The 21,053-nt window shown below is 44.5% G+C and overlaps 1 protein-coding gene across 3 annotated transcripts in view; it reads right to left on the bottom strand.

Annotated features, from left to right (window-relative positions):
• SLC19A2 (solute carrier family 19 member 2) overlaps positions 1-19,870 on the bottom strand; it is a 40,710-nt gene extending 20,840 nt beyond the window's left edge. For all 3 annotated transcript variants that reach the window (XM_043963651.1, XM_043963652.1, XM_043963650.1), the window contains exons 1-2: positions 19,449-19,870; positions 10,556-11,155 (exon numbers count right to left, since the gene is read on the bottom strand). In XM_043963651.1, coding sequence (XP_043819586.1) covers positions 10,556-11,155; positions 19,449-19,670 — 822 coding nt within the window. In that variant the 5' untranslated portion in view covers positions 19,671-19,870. The remainder of the gene's footprint in view (positions 1-10,555; positions 11,156-19,448) is intronic.
• Between the last annotated feature and the right edge of the window lie 1,183 nt (positions 19,871-21,053).

The raw sequence follows: 21,053 nt of genomic DNA on the forward strand, positions 1-21,053 counted from the left end.
AAGTATCGAATAAAATATTGGCAAACAAGGATAGAGGGCCAAAGTAAGTGCTTAATAATAAATTTACTAAGTTCAATTTAATTTGCTGAACAATGGAATGAAGAATCTTTAATGCAATAACTGATCTTGGCCTGTCTTAGCACAGGTCTGGTAATGTCATTCTCCACAAGAAGCTTTTGTGGCCCGTAAGTGTCTGGAGGATAAAACAGAAAGTCCTGTTCGGCAATCTGACTCCTATCTTTCAAAACTAATTCCTCATTACTCCTCCTAATGTATTCTCATTGTTATGGTCTCAGAGACCTATCTGAGTTTACCGTACACAAAATTCCATCTCCTGCCTAGAGCTTTGGCACAGGTTACAGCCCATGTCTGGATGCCTTCCCTGGCCAGCTCGGCCTCTTTGAGTGTGCTGCTTCTTGTGACAGGCCTCTCCTTATTCCCCACCGAGTAGTTAGTGTTCTACCCACCAATTAATTTGCATTTGTTTCACATTTATCTCTGTAGATGTTTTGTTTTTATCTTGGTATTCCTATAGCATTTCCCAGTTCCTGGCACATATTAGGTTCTTAATAATTCCTTATTGAAACTATTCTTATTGAGCTGAATTAAAAATCCAGTTGGATCAACCAATATTTATATCAGACATACAAGTTTGGTTCAGTATTAGTAAAACAATCAGTATAACAAATCATATCATTGGAAGATATTAAAAACAGAGGGGGAAAAAAACAGGGAGAAAAGACCTTTAATAAAAAATGCAGCACTCTTTTACATTAAAACCACACACTAAAAATAAAGAAATGGAAGATTTTTCATTAACTTTAAAATAGCTTTTTTTTTGGTTTGTTTTTGTGGGGCAATGAGGGTTAGGTGACTTGCTCAGGGTCACACAGCTAGGAAGTATCAAGTGTCTGAGGCCGGATTTGAACTCAGGTCCTTCTGAATCTAGAACCAGTGCTTTATCCACTGCACCACCTAGGTGCCCCCAAAATAGCTTTTTAAAATTTAAAAAAAAAAAAGCAAGCTTATCACAGACAAAATTGTGTCACTGAGTCTGATTCTCTCATCATGTGTACCCAAAGTGCTAGTGTCTACTACAGACGGTGTGAATTAATCAACAACATATTAACTGGCTCTAGTCACAGTTCTAGGGCTCTTAGGTATGTGGCCTCTCCTCTTTCTTCAAAAGAAAACCCAGAAAGCATCTGCTGCTTACATGCACAATGCTCATCCCCTCATATTAGAAATCTAAGGAGTTTCCATTTTCTGAGAGCTCAAGGCTCTTCACAGAACACTTTTAAATGGTACAAATAACCTTTCCAAGGTTGCTAGACCCCTCATCCCTTCCCTGTAGGAGGTATGGTAAGGAAAAGGAACGCAAGGGGAACACCATATAGAGCTGAATGAGAAATAAGGCCTTTCCCAGGAAAGCAAGGGATTCGAATTTTGAACAGCAGGTCCTTAACCCCACAGTCAAAGCTCACTGAATTCAGAGCACCTGAAGGAGGAATCCCAGTGCAAAGGTCCTGTGATAAGGCACTTTAATTACTGAGAAATTAGAATTCTCTGGCACAGATTAATCCGATTCCCCTCTTTCTGGACAGATACTTGATATTCATGCAAAGCTACGGACTGCTTTAATAACCTCTCCTCTGGCTTCCTGAATGCTCTCAGAAGACAGATTTCATCCAGAAGACAGATTTCATCCAGGGTCTCCATAACTGCCTTTTCCCCACATGCAGGAGGGGAGAGCCTGTCTTATGTGCTACCTTGAAGAAGGCTACCTTGAAAGCCTTGATGTCGCTAGAGTCGAACACCTTGAATGACTGGTTGTGTGGGTTCACTTACAATAGTAATCTCAGGACCAAGAGTAATCAACATGAAAGGTGTCCTAGTGGAAGGGGAACGGAGAACGGCTAATGAAGGAAGAGGGTCGTGGGCTGGTGAAAAGAATTCAGCAGGAACTGTCTAGGCCAGGGCAGTGGCCAGGGAACCTGGAGAGCAATGCTATTAGCAAGCTGGGCAGTGAAACGGACAATGGCTCTTTTATACCTGGGATGGAACGAGGGTAACTGGCTGGCTAACAGATGTCTTAGAGCCAAGGGGAGCCTGGGCCAGGAAGACGGGGCTCACATAAAAGGCAGCGATGCAGGAGGGGAAAAGAAACTGAACGTGGGCTCCTGCCCCTTGAGCAAACCACTGGATCTCTCTTCCACCTCTAGATTCTCTGGCCCGTGGTAGGGCCATGTAGGGAGCACCAGGGCAAGAGTGAAATGGGAGGCATGGCTCCCTAGTGCCAGCTCTGTCCATAGCAGGACAATATAACCTGAGAAGTCACTCTATTCATTGGCTGGGAACTCAAGCTTCTCCATCTGTAAAATGGAGGCTCAGGTTAAATGATCCCTAAGGTCCGTTTTCATTCTGTGACCATATGGAGCCATCTCGGCCTAGGCCTTTCCTCCTTCTAAACTGAGCCCTGGTGACAGAACACACATCATCAACATAAAAACCGGCCTTTCTGAAGTCCCTCCGATGTGCCAGGCACACACACAGACAGCATGAAACTAGCCGACTCTCAAGCAGCTTACATTCGAACAGGCTACCTAACCTGCAGGAGGCCGGGCCCCTGGGCGAGCTCTTCTCATGAGGAAGATCCTCCACACATGGACAGGAAACCTGCCTCTGCCAACTCATTGCTGCGAGTCATGGTCGCTGGGCCAAGGAGGGCTCGATTTCCTTTTCCCTATAGCGATCCTTCAATGTACTTGAAAAGATCAAGTGTGTCCATCTTAAGTCTTCCCTGGGCTAACACCCCCCACTCCCAACCCCCAGCCCCTCCAAATGATCCACTCACCATATGGCTGTCTGCCCGCCTTTCCTTCTCCCTCACTCCATCTCCCCTACATCCTTGAAAAGGAAGGCCCAAGCAGGATCATTCGAATGACTCATAGGGGGAAATCAGATGGTGCCAAAACGATACCTATTTAAAAATGATGATCAAAACTGGACACATTTAGAATAACTGGCTAAAGCTCCCTGAAGTCTCATTTCATTTCCTAAATATGCCCTATTTTAACTTAATTATTGGAGTTTGGGCTGTGCTAGTTTTTTGAACATTTTAATTTCCTCTGTGGGAGACAGAGGCACATAGAATGTGTTCTAAATCTGTTTTCGACAGAACATGGCCAGTAACAGTATCATTAAAATAAGAACCAGAGGGAGGAAAGGCTGAATCCCAGAAGGGACTCCAGGCACCAATAATAAGAGGGAAGCTCTTCCTTCATATCCCAAGAAGCCAAGTGGGGACCACCCTTACAGAGTCAGCTCTAACACCGCGGCAGTGGGGGGACCCTTCACCTTAACCAAGATTCCAAGGAAACTTTGAAGCTAGAGCTCTTAAAGTGACGTAAAAAAACAAAACAAAATGAAAAAACCGTATGCTGTCAATGGTACCCAAATAGGTGAAGATGACAAGAGGGAAAACCAATCATAGACTCTACCAAAATGATGAACTGATGGTGGAAAGGAAATAACTACTTGGCCTCAATTCCCTGTTTCTGACCCAGGAAGAATGCTGGGTAGGGGAGTTCATCACTAAAGATGCTTAACAATGACTTCCATTTTTCTTCCACTTAGTCTGATTTTACTTGGTACATGCTATTGGTACTTTGGAGAATTGTTTCAGTTCAGTGAATTTTCAATTTTAAAATTAAGACTTGAAAAAAAAAATCACTGTTTGGTTTGTAGATACCTTTGGGCCCATTAAACTCTTTTTCAAAATCTGATAACCAAACACACACCACTGCAGGGTCCCTAGCAGTAAACCCCAACTGAAGAGAGGACTGTCATCCCTCTGCCTTCTCCTACATTAGGGAGCTGGTCTCCAACTAGATTAAGTGGGGTTGGCTTCCCTGGTCAATTTACTCATTGACACTTTGTTCTCTTATGTCTCCAAACTTTCTAATTGTATCCATGAAAGGATAGATAAGGATAGAGGATAGACCCCTGATTTTGTTATTACAGCCAGGGGACACTCCTGTGTGAGAAAACTCCTGCCATTACAGGAAAATGTCTTGTTTGTAACTTTGTACTAAGAAAGGGGTCCAGAGCACTGGAAGGCGAGGGTCTTAGCCCCTTGGAGTTGGGGGGGGGCAGATAATACAGATCAAAGAAGGGACCTGAACCCAGGCCTTCCTGGCTCCAAAGGCTGGAGCGTTCCTCACTACGTCACTGCATCTCTCCCAGCAGAACACTGTGCAAGTGCTGACGTTGAGGTTCTTTAAGAATCCATCACCTGCCCATTGACAAAGAGCACATCTGCCTCTTGGGTATTTCATAGGAAGTACCACAGAAGAACAAACAATACTAAGAAACATTCTCCACTGTCCCTTCCACCTCTCAAACCCCATCAGGTTTTGATATTTTTAAATTCTGGTCCTCCAGTCACATTTTCTGCCTAGGCAGCTGGATGGTATGATGGAGAGAGAGCTAGGCCTACAGTCAGGAAGACCTAAATTCAAATCTGACCTCAGACACTTATTATCTGTATGACCCTGGGCAAGTCACTTAACCTTTTTTTACTCAATTTCCTAGTATAAAATGGGATAATAATAGCACGAGGGGCTAGGGTTATTGCAGGGGTCAAATGAGACAATATTTGTAAAATATTTGGGCTGTGCTAGTTTTTTGAACATTTTAATTTCCTCTGTGGGAGACAGAGGCACACAGAATGTGTTCTAAATCTGTTTTCGACAGAACTTTGAGCAGAGCGGGTGCTGAACAAACACTCATTGCTTTTCTTCCTCCTTTCTTGAATCCCTCCTGCCTAAATGTTTTCTTGGCCTAAGCCTTGGTATTAACTCAGTTCAAGTCACATGGCTCTGTAGCTAGCTAGCCAGAACTGACCTTTGGAGACTTTCGGCCCTTATGGGGTCTGTTTCTTTCTTATTTGTGCTCTAATAGCTCTACAGACTAACCTGCTTCCTTAGCCTGAACTTATATTTCCAGGTACTCGAATGGCTGTGCTAAGCCAATGGTCATATTCATGAGCCAACAGAGATTGAGCCCTTTTTTACTAGTTCTTAGACAAGGATCCAATCATTTCCCTACCTCAAAGTCATGAGTGACTAGCCCTGTTTAGGCCTCTCTCCCCAGAGGAGAATCCTCCAAAGTACATTTTGTTGCTATCATTCTGTGTAACAAAATCAAATACATTCACAAACATGCCCTATACCACCATAAGTGAGCAGGATTCTTTCCCCCAAGGTAAATTAGAACAGGACTGAATAAATGTCAAAAAGTTGCTTAATAGCTTGAGGTTAATCTGGAAGGAGGTTTCTAAGAGACACTGTCATAGGGCTCTGCCCTTGACCTGGTTTACCATTTTTATTAAGGACTGGAATGAAGACTTTAATGGTGTGCTTTTCAAATCTGTGGAGGACAGAGAGAGCTAACACACTGGATAACACATCTGGGATCTAAAAAGGTCTTAGAAGCCTGGGATAATGGACCAATTCTAATAAAATGGATTCTGATGGGGAAATAAAGTAACATCACAAGCTCACTGCCTTATAAGATATGGTGACCAGAGACCTAGGGCTGGGAGGCATCTTACAGGCCACCTAGTCCAAACCCCCTCATTTTACAGATGACGGGGTTGAGGCCTGGGCACTTGAGTAATTTGCTCAAGGTCACACATATAAAAGCTGGGGTTTGAATTCCATACTAAAATTAAAAAGAAAAAGTCAGCCAAAGACAGACAGAATCAGAGTAATGACTCAACATAAATTCATATGAAAGATACTTCAGTGTTTAAGCTGCCTATAAGCCTAATGTGATCCAGCAGGGTGACAGCCCCATCAAAAGAAAAAAGGTAATATATTCTGAAGCTACATCAATAGGAACAAAGTATCTGAAAGCAAGGGGCCGGCAGTCCTGTGTACTCTTACACCAGTCGGTTCAGGTCTGGGGTAGGGTCAGTCATGGGCACACTGACAAAATGGAAGGAGAGCAACCAGGATGCTGAAGGGTCTTGAAATCTGTTCACAAGAATAATGACTGAAGGGATTGGGGATGTTCAGACTCAAAAAAAGACTTGATGGGGACAGATGAGGGATAAGGGGGGAAAATGGTTACCGCCATCAAATATTTGAAACCCTTTCCCCCACAAAAGAATCAAATTGGGGGCAGCTAGGTGGTACAATGGATAAAGCACTGACCCTCGATTCAGGAGGCTGAGTTCAAATCCAGCCTCAGACACTTGACACTTACTAGCTGTGTGACCCTGGGCAAGTCACTTACCCTCATTGCCCCGCAAAAAAAATAAATAAATGAAAAAGAATCAAACTAATTCACTGTGGCTCCAAGGGAGGAACTAGGACCAGGGATAGAAGTTCCATGGATAGATTTCGGTTCAATATAAAGAATTTCCTAATTGGCAGAGATTTCTAAAAATGGAATGGGCTGTCTTGAAAGGTGGGGAGCTCTCCATTTTGAAAAGTGTTAAGACAGGAACTACTAAAAAGGACTCCTGGGGGTTATTTTCAGAAGAGCTGCTGTAGTACCCTCCAGCCCTAAAATTCTAGGTCTCTGGGATAAGACCCAACTGAAAAGCCACAGACACAAAGCCAGTTCTACAAGTGCCTGAGTTGGATGCTCGGTGAAGAGAGGGAGCCCTCTTCCATACAGCCAATCCTCAAGCCCTTAATGCAAACTTAAGTACCCAAAACAATAGGCTCCTTCAGAAAAGAACCCACAGCACTAAGCCTCTGGTTATGGCTTTAATTCCTTCTGCCCAAACTGGGGGGAGGGGGGACGGGCAGTGTCGGAGTCTTGGCCACTCAGACTTTGCCTTTTGGTCACAACACCTTCCCCCACCCCACCCCAATCTCCCTTTTCCTCTTCACAGTGAGAAGGACCTGAGTTCAAATCCAGCCTCAGACACTTGATAGCTATGTGACCCTTGGTAAGTCACTTCACCCTGTTGTTTGCCTCAGTTCCTGATCTGTAAAATGAACTGAAAAAGGAAATGGCAAACCACTCCGGTACCTTTGCCAAGAAAACTCCAAATGGGGTCAGGAAGAGTCAGAAGTGACTCAACAACAACATATTAATCGGCAAAGATAAATTCACTACTTGAGTTGTGAAAAGGAATCATGTTAATTCCCAGGCTTTGTCTTCTTAAAATGGCACCATCCCCTTTATGAACTCTGGGAGAAACCCAGCAACGCTTGAGGGAGTTGTCCATCCCTCACTCACATCAGTGCAGTCCTCCTCCAAAGCCTTGGGCCAACAGCAAAACTGAAGCACACATAACACCGTGTTCAGCAGAATCCTGCTGCCCAGAGAAAGAATGCAGGCAACAGGCCAGAAGGGGCCGGCAGAGCATTTCTGCCCCCCTACTAAAGGCCAAGGTGCAGACTGAGGAGGAAAGAAAGCACAGATATCACCTATGTTGACCATCAGCTTTGGAAAAACATACAAGGGATGCTCATTAAAGTCTGCATATACAAATGTATGTATACACACAAGTACTTATATTCTATATGTATATGCACAAATAAGTATGGATGCATACATGTACATAATATACACACGTATGCATATACATACATATGTAGCTCAACCCACTCTATTTAAGAGGAAGACTCCTATCTAGAAGTAGAAATAATGCTCCATGTGGGTATCAAAGGCCTTCAGTTCAAATCTTAGCTCTCCCACTTAACCATCTACATGACCTTGGGCAAATCACTTCATTTCTCTAAGTCTCTGTTTCTTCCTCTCCAAAATGAAGGGCCCGGACTAGGTGAACTCCAAGTCCCTTCCAATTCTAAGTCTAGGAGCTACGAGACTTTGGACAAGTCACTGACCAATTCTGTGATGAAACATTCCACAGGCATGATCCCCTGATTAGAACGAGAGCTCCTTGAAAACAGGGACTGTTAATTACCTAATTCTAACCCCAGCACTTAGCTTAGAGCTTTGTACACCATAAGTGCTTAGTAAAAACTTCGTTCATCCTCTAGGGTCGATTTCATTTCGAGGACTCTATCATTACAATGCTCTCCTTTCCCCTGATACAGATTAGGAAATTAAAGTCTGCAGATCAGGCAACCTTCCCAAGGTCACAAGCTACTAAATGGCAGGTTTCTGGCCTCTAGCCGAACTATTTTTTGCCCTTTCTTGGTCCTTTAGAGTCTTTCCTACTCTAATTCTATGATTCTTAACCAAGTACTATATTATAATTTTGTGCCTTTATAACCACATATTCCAAACCCCTGTGACAGAGCCTGATGCCTCACTATTTATTTACTTGCTTGTTTTAAAGTACACCTAATAAGTAAATATGGTAATGTTTATTTAAACAATAGTCATTTATAATCACCCTATGCTAATTACTTATTAATTCCCTATAACATTTCAAAACCTAGAATCTCAGGAAGTTGAAAGAGACCTCAGACATGATCAGTACAACCCAGACTTAAACAAGGATTCCCTTCCCAATATGCCCAAGTAATGCACCAGTATTTAATGTATGCCCTTTGGTATGAGACTCACATTTTGCTTGAGGCCTTGCCCCTACAAATCATGATCTACGTTCTAAACACAGCTCAAACTGGAAGTCTTTGTCCCTCCTATGATGTCTGATTTATTTCTCCCTGCTCTCTTCCCCACCTTTGGCTCCATCACCAAACGGAAGGAAGGTCTCAATTTCACTGGTCACTCAAACCCCTGTCAAACTGACTGCAGCTGTGCACAGCCCAGCAATCAGGATGTTTCACGATGGGCATAATGGGCTCATGACCTTGAGCGGATCACTTCAGCTGGCCTGGCATCTGTTTCCTGGTCTTCAAAATGAAGCCCTAGCACCCTGCAAGCGCTAATATTCTCACAAGGTGTGAGTGACTAAGATTCATCCATCTCACGCTGGGCAGGCACCAGACAACTGCAGCTAGAATCTGAACCAGCAGCAGTGGGCAAGGGAAAACAGGCAGGTTCAGCACAAGGGAAAGGTGTGGATAAACCAACGCATCACATTCCAGCTCACGGCCCTGGGCTACCTTGTGGTGATGAGCACCTGGAGCAGGGCCCGGCTCCTCAGCAGCCCAGAGCAAGGACAGGAGGCTTGTTTTATAGCAGGTAACTTGAGTCCAATTAAATAGGTGGAATGTAAATAGGCTTCTTTCCCAGCTCTGTAGAGAGAAAGCTGGACCGATTCCGTTAGGCCCAAGGTGAAGGCTGCTCACAGAGCTCTGCTACCAGAGGGAGGAGCTGGGAGATGCTGGTAACCTTCTCAGTGATTACTGTGCAGCTATGCAGCTCCATCGCTTTATTAAATACTCCATATCTGCAAAGACGGGCATGACGTGCGATCAGAGAGGGGAAAAACATGTCCCTTTTCCCCAGGCCTCGTCCAGAAAACGTGCAGTCAACAAACCCAAGCCACTTTCTTTGTCCACTCCATTTACCTCTTGTACGCACACCTTTTATGTCCGTGCTGAAGCTGCCATCAGGCAGGCAGTGCCACGGGCCCTCTGCCCTTCCCTTTTCTGGGGAGCAGACTTTTCTATTAGGATGAATCTTTTGGCAGCCATGAGGGAAGAACGGAGGAAGGACGACAGCGATGGTGGAAGCAGACTTCAAAGCACTGGGCAGATGGATGAAAGCGCAGGGTGAGAGAGGGACAGAGAGAGGTGGAAAAGGGGAGGGGGGACACAAGCATTTATTCAGTACCTACTATGTGCCAGGCACACTTGACAAATATCTCATGTGAAGCATTAAGAATGACTCAAAAGTTGCAAGCCTGGGGAAATAGGGGTATTGTCAACAAAAATTGAGATTTAGCCATTAAGAGGTCACTGGTGACCTTGGAAAAGGCAGTTACTGGCAGACTGGTGGGAGCCTGGTGGCAAAAGAATGAGAGAGGGGCAGCGAGGTGGCACAGTGGATAGAGCACCAGCCCTGGATTCAGGAGGACCTGAGTTCAAATCTGGTCTCAGGCACTTGACACTTACTAGCTGTGACCCTGGGCAAGTCATTTAACCCCAATTGCCTGCCTGCCTCTCTCTCTCTCTCTCTCTCTCTCTCTCTCTCTCTCTCACACACACACACACACACACACACACACACACACACACACACACACACACACACACGACTAAGGAGAGAGTGGAGAGAGAGTAAGGAGACAAATGAAGACAAGAAACACCCACTACTTTTCTAAAAGTTTAGCAGCAAAGGAGAGGAGTGATACGAAGATGGGCTAATGTGGAAATGTTTAAGAGCTATAAAAGAAAGGAAATTCTTAGGCCTGGCCAAACAGGCTTCCTATCTTTTCCCCCAATCTCCTGTCCCAGTTGTATCAACATCAACCCTACTCAACGGTTTTTAAGTAAGAGGAAGTGAAGCAATGAGGGAAAGGTGGGCAAAGGTGTATATATGTGATTATTTACAAAATTAAAAGGAAAAAAAGCTCAAAACAATCTCTTCAGCTTTGCTTTTCTCAGCAGAGGTGTGTCTCCTACATATTAGCCCTAAAAATAGAGGTTCTACCTACCGGCTCTTCTGAAGAAGGCTCTTCCGTATTTAAAGGAATCTTTGACTCCATGTCCTCCCACCCAGGAAGATGACCGGAGGCTGGGTTGTTCCTGATGCTGCCATTCTGGATTTTGATGCCATTCACTCCTCGGCAGGTTGAATCAACATGGTGGAAGAAGAGGCTTTTCTGTGGCATGGGCAGAAACCAGGCCAGAGCAAAAGCCACTGATACACAGGTCAAGGAGATGACATTTAAGCTGAACAGAGACCAGTTCGCCACGGAGACCAGGATCTGGCCCAAGACAGAGCCCACAGTGAAACCCACAAGGGTGGCACTTCTGCAGTAGCTGGTGACTTTCTGGTACATGCCCAGGTCCACCACACTATAGATGTAGGAGTAGTAGGCAATTTCCGTGGCTGTGGCAATGCCATAGAAAAATTCTAGAAACTGAATGGCCAGCAGCCCCTGGGCATAAAGCAGCATGAACCATGTGACAATAAGGCTGAATCCCTGCAGCAGAATGACAGGCTTGTATCGGAGGTAGTCTGTGGCGAGGAATACCGGAAACAGCAGCACCAAATAGGAATAGGTCCACACTGGGTAAATTTCATTGAAAACCTGGTGGGAGAACAACAGGAAATCAGAATGATCATCTTCAGACCCTGGTTAGTCATCACAATTTCAATACCCCCTGGATCTGTGATTTTTCTCTTATTTTTAATTCTTACTAATACCTTATAATTTCTAGATACAGCCTTTCCTCTACCTGGGGCCATTCCCTGCAACAAAACTTAGAAAAAAGAAAAAGGAGGGCAGCTAAGTGGCTCAGTGGATAAAGCATGGGCCCTGGATTCAGGAGGACCTGAGTTCAAATCTGACGTCAGACACTTGACACTAGCTATGTGACACTGGACAAGTCACTTAACCCTTACTGCCCCACAAAAAAAAAAAAAAAAGGAAAAAGAAAAAGAAAAAAGATCCAAAAAAGGTAGCTTGCAAAAACTAGCCAACATATTAATTGGGTCTGTCAGTATATGCAATGTTCCATAACCACAGTCCTCCATCTCTGCAAAAAAAGAAGGAAGGAACATTTTTTTTAGAGAACTCTCTTCTTTAGGGTTAAGCTTGGGGATCCATGATTGGCAGTGTGGGTGCTCTCTCCTCCCCAACATATACTGTAGCCTCCTACAATATGGTAGAGTGGACCTCTGAGGGCTGCTACAGCAAAAGAATTCAGAGGAAACTAGATGGGGCAGTCAATAGTGTGCTGGGCCTGGAGTCAGGAAGAACCAAGTTCAAATGTGGTTTCAGATTCCTATTAGCTAGGCAAGTCACTTGACCTCTCTCTACCTCAGTTTCTTCAACTTTAACAACAGAGGATAATAATAGCACCTGCCTCACAAGGTTGTCATGAGAATCCAATGAACTATGTGTAAAAGTGTTTAGCACAGTGCCTGGCACCTAGTAGGTACTTAATGCCTTTAAAAGAAAAAATCGCTGTAAGGTTAACCTAGTAATAAGCCTCTTCAAACAGATGATGGCCTGGTTCAAAGGGCAGACAACACTGCCCATCATTAAGCCTGTGCTCTAAGCCTTTCTAGCTTGGGAGGACCTGTCAGAGCTTGTGTTCCACTGGTACAATCTTTGAGAACCTGGGGTCACCTTCAGGAAAGGATAAGACAAAGAGGGAGACTGCACTGAGTGTGGTACAGTGAGAAGAGCTTTGCCTTTTAAGTAAGAGGACCTGGGTTCAAATCTTGCAAATAACTACCTATATAACCTTGGCCAAACAACTTAACTTCTTTGGGTCTCAGTTTCCTCACTTGTAAAATGAGGAGGTTGCACTAGATGCTTTTAAGGTCTACTAACACTAAACAAATAAGTGTGTTACCATTCATTCCTTCATTCCTGCAGCAACCCATCAGGACACTGGACATCGAACACAAGCTGGAAGAGCTAACATCTCAGAGCCCTGACAATCCCCACATTCGGCTCTTTCATCTGGCCCCAGAGGTGCTCCAGGGAGGGAGTAGGAGAGGAAAAGTCTCCAAGTAGCGAGGGGTTATGGCCTCGGTACACTTAGGCATCCCTACATTACTGACAGGCTATTTCCTTTACTTAAAAGTGATTAAAAATGGGGGAGAAAAAGAGTGAAACATAAGAGGTAGATGACCGGAGACACGAACTAACTCTCAGTTAACTGTGCAAACTGACAGACCCCAATTTCCCAACATGCAAAGCAGCAATTCTGTTTTCACTGTATTCGTTTTGTTTCTTCATGCCCATACCAACTTCTGGCAGGGCTCTAGGCCACGCAAGAGCCAGAAGGGTCTAAGTAAGTACGTGTTAACTTGATTTTTAGAACAAAATTATACTGCATTTTTTAAAAAGATATCCCTTATGACAAGAAATATAAAAGAGAAAAAAGCCCTGCAAAATTAACCAACACATTAGACTTAGAAAAAGTCTAATGTTATCAGTAATGTTGCAAGCCACTCAGGTGGCCTCTGCAAAGCAGCCCATGATATGACTTTTCACCCCTTCTCTGGGGTCATTCCCACTTCATACCATTCAGTTTTGTTTCCCTGTCATGGTTCTTTCCATTGCTTTTGTTATAATTACTGTACATAATGTATTCCTGGTTCTGCATGCTTCATTTTTCATAAGTTCACATAAGTCTTCCCATATTTCCTGTATTCATTGTTTCTCACAACACAGTAATAGTCCCTTACATTCATGTACCATGGTTTATGAAGACGTTCCCCAATTGATGGGCACCAACTTTGTGTCTACTTCTTTGCTACCAGAAAAAGTGCTCCTATAAATATTTTCATGTATATGGGCAATTTCTTTTTTTTATCACTGCTCTATGGGGCATATACCTAGCAGTGGAATCTCTGGGTCAAAAAGGACAGCGATTTTAGTTATTCTCATAATTTCAAACTGCTTTCCAGGATGGTTAGACTGATTGATAGTTCCCACAATATATTAGCGTGTCCATCTTTTCTCAACTCTTCCAACATTGACTGTTTTCCTCTTTTGTCACTTGGTCAATTTGCTGAGTAAGAGGTAAAACTTTAGAGCTGTTTTAATTTAATTTTTCTTATAATGAGTGATTTGGAGTATGTTTTTATATGACTGTTAATAATTTACAATTCTCCTTTTGAGCATTTGCTTGTTCATACCCTTTTACTGGTTACCTAATGGGTAATGGCTTTGGGTTTCATACATGTCAGTTACCTATATGTAACCTGGCTATCAGACCCTTATCAATGATATCCACTGATATCTGATTCAAAGATTTCCCCCAGTCAGCCACTCCCTTTCTCATCCTATTTGCATTGATTTTGTTCATGCCAAGATTTTCCATTTTCAATTTAAGAGAACTGAAATTATTTATTTTCTTCTTTGTAATCACCCCTCTCTCTTGCTTGGTTAAGAATTCATTTCCTAGTCAAAGCCATGAACTGTGAAAAGGTCCTTAGAGACCATTCAGTCCAACCTCCTCATTTTACAGATGAGGAAGTGGTGCCTCACCCAAGATTACACAGGTGGTGGGAGTAGGTGGCAAAGCCAAGATGAGAGTCCAGATTCTCTGGCCAAATCCAACATCACTGCATCATGCTGACAATAACAAGAACCTTGGCTCTTTCCAAGAGGTGGCTTAACAACCTGGAAAGTCTGGAAAATTTTATTTAAACCTCATGGGCCTCAGTTCTTTCATCTATAAAACAGAACTAAACCATATCTCAAATCAAGGCGTGATAAAGCCAATGACTGCAAAAATGGCTTGTATAAAAACAAAAGTATAATCCTATGTAGTTATAAAAATCATTATATTCCAAACATCTGTGACTGAGCTTAACAGCAATGGCTGATAACCATACTCAGTTTACTGAACCAGTCTGTCTGTTTTGTCAATCAAATTTACAAAATGCAGAAGAATAACTGAGAAAATTTTGCAATTTTCAGGCCAAAGCAGGGAAATTTTAGCAGATGAGGAACTGATAATGCCACACTGGGAAACTGCTCACCCTTGAAAATGCAGAAAATAAAATAAAATAGGGAGGGATAACCTCAAGACCACTCCAAGACAGTAAAGGCACTGAAAGCGAAGGTGAAAGTTGCCCCAAGTTTTTGGGAGTGTTTAGATCTGTAGCTTCACCAGCCTTTTCAGGATGAGAAGGCTTTTGGACCAAGAACTTAATTCACATTGTATCAGGTTTATAACCCCTTTCACCTGACTCAGTGTTTCTTTACCTTCAAAACATCTTCCTCAACTTTCTTTCCACCACTGATCACTATCAAGTTCCTTTAAAAATATCCTTTAGTATTTATTTGTTCCTTTTCAAGCTCCTCTTCCATTTCACCTCAAGCCTCTCACGTTCTCCACTCCCAACACTCCCTTCGGGATCTAGACATTGTATATTGATTGTACTAGCTGTCCCCAAAGGCTTGATTTAATTGATCGATTTGGGACAGAATCAATTGAATCCTTTCCCTTCCTAACCACCATATACATAACCACTGCTAGAAAGAAAAAGCAAGGACCAATTAAAAGCTACAGATCTGTGTGACCAAGCAGGAAGTCTAACAGAACTCACATAAAACAATCAGACTGGCATCTTTTAATGTACCCTGACCACGGGAAGCTAATTAATTACCAGAGTGGTCATGGGAAGAAGAATCTCCCTGGCCTTGCTCTTTCTGCAATTCACAAGTAAGGTAATATGGGGGGGGGGGGGCCCTTTGTGGAACAAGGAGGAAAAGCTTCTTCCAGAGCCCAAGGTAACTGCTTTACTACAGCTGCGTGGTCGAGAACAGTTCATGTCCTTCGGTGTCCAGGAAAAAAATGACTTCAGACCAGGAATTGCTTTTAGAAGGATGACCCAGAATCTCAGGTAAGAGTGGGAGGGGAATTTTCCCCCAGGCAAAATGTACCAGTTGTATTAGCTTCTTCTTTCATGGCTCACTTCCCCCACCAGGGTATCTGGGGCAAAATCTACCACACCAAGTGAAATTACCTTTCCCTGCACCAAGTCATGGATCTAAGCTTGTCTTCTCCCTTCTCTGCTAGACACACCGAGGCAAGCTAGAGGACTAGTTTTAGGATAGTCTGGTTTGAGTCCATTCTTGGAGATTGTTCTGTCCTTCTTGAAAGGAAAAACAAAACAAACCAACTCAAACTAGGAACCAATGCCCCAAAGAGAAAGATGTGATAGTCAAGGTTATTTGGGCCTAGAGAACAGACGGTTGGCCTCGGAGGATCTCCTGACATGCACCAGCTGCATGATGCTGGGCAAATGTTTTACCCTCTCTGGGCTTAAGGCGTCTGTCCAAGACTATGTTGATTTGGCTCCATAAAGCTCCTCACCAATGTTCCTCAACTACGCCAATAAAACTGCAGGTCTGGTGTATTGTTCTTTTAAAGGTATCTCAAACAATATATTTTCGAAAAGATGACGAATTCTTCACACTCTATAGGTTCACAGATTTTAGAACTGGAAGATAACCAGAGAACTCATCTAGTAACCCCCTCACTTTCCATAACAGAGGCCTGAGGCACACGGAGATTAAGTGATCACAAGGGCAGCAAGTTACCCAGGGAAGTCTGTGTTTGAGGCCAGGTCTCCCCTTAAGCTGATGGGCACTATTCCATTTGAAATGTTGGCTTTGACCACATAACACGTTCTGATCAGGTTGTGTCTGACCATCCAAAGGTCACTTTTTGGAGGTTAATGAAATGACAGGTAAATCCTGCCTTTTTATCCCCTTTGGACAAAAGGAATAATAGTTTTATTTTTAAATATCCACGTTGGCATTTCAGCCATCAACTGGAAGAAATGTACACTTTAATTCTTAAGGTGATATTGCCAAGTTTTTACAAATCGTGGCAAATGCCTTTACTTAGGAATTCTGTAACATTTTTGTTTGTTTAGTTGCCCGTATCTAGTGATTACAACATGTTACAGAAAGACGGGAGAAAGAAGGAAGGAGCAGGAATTGCTCTGTTTTCATTTCAGTTATTAGGTATTCAAAAATCCCAGGTGGGAAAAGTCTCTCCGAGCAGGACAGTATCAGTCATTACAGAAATGACTCAATGATCCAGGAAAACCTTCCTCACCAGGCAGTCACTGCTCCCCTCCGCCGGCTACATCTGGCCCTAAAAACCCTGCACCTCCTTTCTTTGTCCATTCTGCAGTAGGAGTGGTGTGCTCTCATTACACAATAAGCAAACACTGACTGTGCCCAGCACTCCAGGTCTATTTTGAAGTCGCAACTCCAAACATGCCTTCCTTATCCCCAGGAAGCTCTGAGACAACATTGGCCGCATGATGGCATACCAGAGAACAGCCCCGGGTCCAGCACATGTGATCCAACAGATCAGTTGTCAAATATCAACACTGAAGAGCCGGACACTTCCCCTCCCCACCCCCACTACACATCTCTGACACGGAAGGTGCCCTGGACGAGTGCTGATCCCACAGCTGCTCTCCCGGATATCATCTGGGTCTTAGTCACCTCACCTGAAGGAAACATGAGGGGGCCAGGCGATTTCTGAGGCCCCTCCCACACTAAAATAGCATGCGGCTCTAGGAAATGAATGGCAACCTATGGGAAAGTGAAAAGAAAACCTTTGATGTTAGTGGAGCCGGTCCCAATGAGGCTTATTTTGCCTCTGAAGGTCTCAGCTTCCTCACCTGTAAAATTAGAAGACCAGGCTATATGATCTCAGAGGTCCTTCTACTACAAAACGTTCTGTCTCTAGGAAATGAGTCCCAGGTAGATCTAGGATCCCCCGGTCCTCTACCTCAACAGGGACAAGTGACTCAGAACAGGCCTCTCATAGCTGAGGCTTCCTGTTGTGAATATACTGGGCAGAAAATGCTGACTCCTCAAGCAATAATAATAACAGTAATAATTACAATCATAAATTAAATAGTGCCTTAAAGTTTGCAACTGTTTCACATACATTATCCTGCTATCTCAATATGGGCACCTTTCATCTAATTTTTTAAAAAAAATATTAAGATAAGCAATGATTTTTACAGCTTATTTTCAGGGGAATGATGGGTTGTGAGATGTATGCTCCAAGGAGGCAGAGGCTGAGTCTTAGATAAAATATTGTATTTTCCTTTCATGCTGGGATCACAAGGAACTCTTAACTTCTCATGTTCCTTTCCTCAAACATGCCTAAAAGCAAACAGCAAACAGCAAAACGACCCACTTTGGTGACCCTAAGAATGGATCAAAGAAGACGGTTGTTGATAAATGGGAGTAATTACACCTTGTTGATTTACAAATTATCCTAGTTGTGCCACTTCTGACCTGACCTGTTGTGCTGGGTGAATGAATCTCTAGTTAAGAGGTGACCAGTCAGGAGTGAAGAGCCAGGTTTAAATGAGAAGATTATCTCATAGCATCCCAGGATTGGGTGGGGTGGGGAGTAGAATGAGGGAAAGGGGGTAGGGAGATTTTATGGCCCTACTATTCACCTGGTGGTGATGAGGAAGAGGGGAGCCTCTCAGACCATCATAACCATTAACTGTGCCCCAGTAAAACAGTACTTTTTTTTTTTTTTTGCGGGGCAATGGGGGTTAAGTGACTTGCCCAGGGTCACACAGCTAGTAAGTGTCAAGTGTCTGAGGCCAGATTTGAACTCAGGTACTCCTGAATCCAGGGCCGGTGCTTTATCCACTGCGCCACCTAGCTGCCCTCCCCCCCCCCCAAACAGTACCTTAATAAATGGTTGTTAATTGATTATAGATTTAGAGCTAGAGGGAAATTTGGGGGCATTCTATTCTGGTCCAAATCCCTCATTTTACATATCAGGAAACTGAGGCACAGTAGGTGACTTGTCCAAGGTTACACAGGTGAACTCTGAATCCACAACCTTTGTCTACAAGTTTTGTCTTCCTTCCACTACACTACATAGCCTCTATCCTTTTAGTCTTTCCACAGCACTTTGGATTTAAATATTAGGTTAATTGAGAGTATCTTTCCACTACATAAAAGCATCAGGCTCTAAGGTGGATAAAGAAAGCACTTTGGGTCATATTTTTTCCAGACCACACCTATCAAGGAACTTGATGGAGAGGTCCTTATTTCAAGGCCTACTATATGTTCTGAACCGGTCTGGGGGTGAGGACCAGGAGTAGAAAACACAACACGGTACTCTTCATGTGGATTTATAAGCTAATGGGGGTTGGGGGTGAGGTGAGAATCTAATTCACTTGAAACAACTTCAAGGACACAAAAATTAAATGTAATTAAATGAAAAATTAATTGAAAAATGTGATTTGAGGTTGGGCCTCAAAGGGGAAAAATCAGGATGTGCCTAGGAACCCCTTAATAAGGCAATTCAATCAAGTTCAGGCTTGCCCTCGTTTCACTGGGCTTTCTCCATCACTGCAGCCAGGACCAGCCCAAAGTGGGTGTCTGGGTTTCTCCCCCACTTGGGGAGGAGGGAAATGGTAGCAGCGGCTGTAAAGTACTTTCAGAAGTAGTGAGTTGAGTCCTATAAGTTTAGAAATGAAGTCCATTGTCTTTACCATTCGATCGAGATGTGGCCAGACGCAGCCTCCTCCCAGACTTGCGGGGTCAAAGCCGCATCCATCCAGTCCGCACAACCCCGCCCCCGCCCCCGCCCCCGCGTTACACCGAGAGCTCCCGGAGGGCAGAGACCCCGCTTTTGCCTTGCTCTGTCCCCAGCGCTGAGTCCCGTGCGGGGCACACTAGTCCTCGTGGCCGAGCCCACCGACTCCTGGCCCAGACCTACCCAAAGCAGCCCGGAAAAGCCCCCGGGAGCTCGGTCACAGCGCCCCTCGGCGCGCGCTCCTTCGCCCCCCACCCCCGGGCCCCCCGACCCGCGTGTCCCCCCCAGCCCCTCCGGGGCGCTTGGGGCCGCTACCTCTCTCTCGGTGAGGTTCTTGTCGCTTCCCAGCAGGTAGGGGGTCAGGAAGGGCTCCGACGGCCGCAGGCTGGCGAAGAAGCCGTAGGCGCAGAGCAGGGCGGTGGGCAGGAACCAGCACTCGCGCGGGACGCGGGCCGTGCGCAGCAGCATGGTGGCCGCCGTGGCCGTGGCCGTGGCCGCCGCTGCTGCTCGGTGGGCCCCCGGCCCCGGCACATCCATCCGCAGAGCGGCGGGGCGGGGACTCGGGCCCGACCCCTTCCTGCTCCTCCCGCTTCTGCTCCTGCTCCGCCTCCGGCCCCACGGAGGCTCAGCCGCAGCTCATGGACCCAAGGTCGCGGCCCCTCCCGAGCCACGCCGCCCGGGGGGTTACACGCGGCTTGGTCCACAGCCCGTTCGCAAGGGCAGCTCTGCTCTTTTTGCCGCGGCCCCCACGTGTCACAGTCTCCCGGCCCGGAGGAGTCATCCCCTCGCTGCCCCGGAGCCAATCAGAAGCGGGCGAAGGTTTCCTTCTCATCTTCCTATTGGTCTGTGCCTACACTCCCACTTTTCGAGCAGCAAATCAGAGACGGGAGAATACCGCGCCGCTGGCTAACGTCTTCCCTCCAGAGTGAAGGTCTATTGCAACTCTGTCAGCTGGGGCAGGGGGATGGGGAAGGCAAAGGGAAGGCCCAGGCTAGGAGAGCTTGAGGTTTTCCCCTCCAGGGCTTAGTGTCCTGGGCTGCCCCTGCTTGGAGGGAACTCCTTGCAGGAGTCAGCTGCGTAATAACCAACATATACATATATACATAGATAACATATGTTGTACACATGCGTGTGTATACACCCAATATGTGTATACATACAGATGTGTATGCACACACGTACGTGTACACATATATTGCTTCATATATAATGCAAAAATGTGTGTCTATATACAGACGGATTTACAAATATGTTTGTTGTTCATTTGGGGATTTCTTGGTAAAGATGCTGGAGTGGTTTGCCATTTCCTTCTCCAGATCATTTTACAGATAATGAAACTGAAGGTAAACCCCTTGCCCAAGGTCACACGGCTAGTAAGTGTCTGAGGCCATATTTGAACTCAGGAAGATGACTCCACACCTGGCATTCTATCCACTGTGCCACCTAGCTGCCTGTAAACACCTATCACTTAAAACATAGATACATATATATCATATGGAAGCATACATCTATCACTTTATAGGCATGTGTATGTATGCACACATATCTTTATGTATATATATACACTTTGTGTATAACTGTAGATGCATGTGCTTTATTATGATACCCACAACATATACACATATGTATGCATACACATATGCACACATCACTTCATATATACAAATATATACATTTGTTCTGTTCATATATAGCATTTTATGTATACATTTGTGCATATACAAGTGTGTGACTATATATGTGTGTATGATCACACATATCACTTCATGTCTATGTATATACACACGTATCCCAAGAGTGCATTATATATACATACATGTAGACACAGCACGCATGTATATGCATGCACGTGTAGTATACATGTATCACTGCAATACACATTATGTCATGTGCTTACATAATATGATATATGTATGTGTA

The sequence above is a fragment of the Dromiciops gliroides genome, chromosome 4 (genome assembly GCF_019393635.1).
Source record: "Dromiciops gliroides isolate mDroGli1 chromosome 4, mDroGli1.pri, whole genome shotgun sequence".
Taxonomy (NCBI): Eukaryota; Metazoa; Chordata; class Mammalia; order Microbiotheria; family Microbiotheriidae; genus Dromiciops; species Dromiciops gliroides.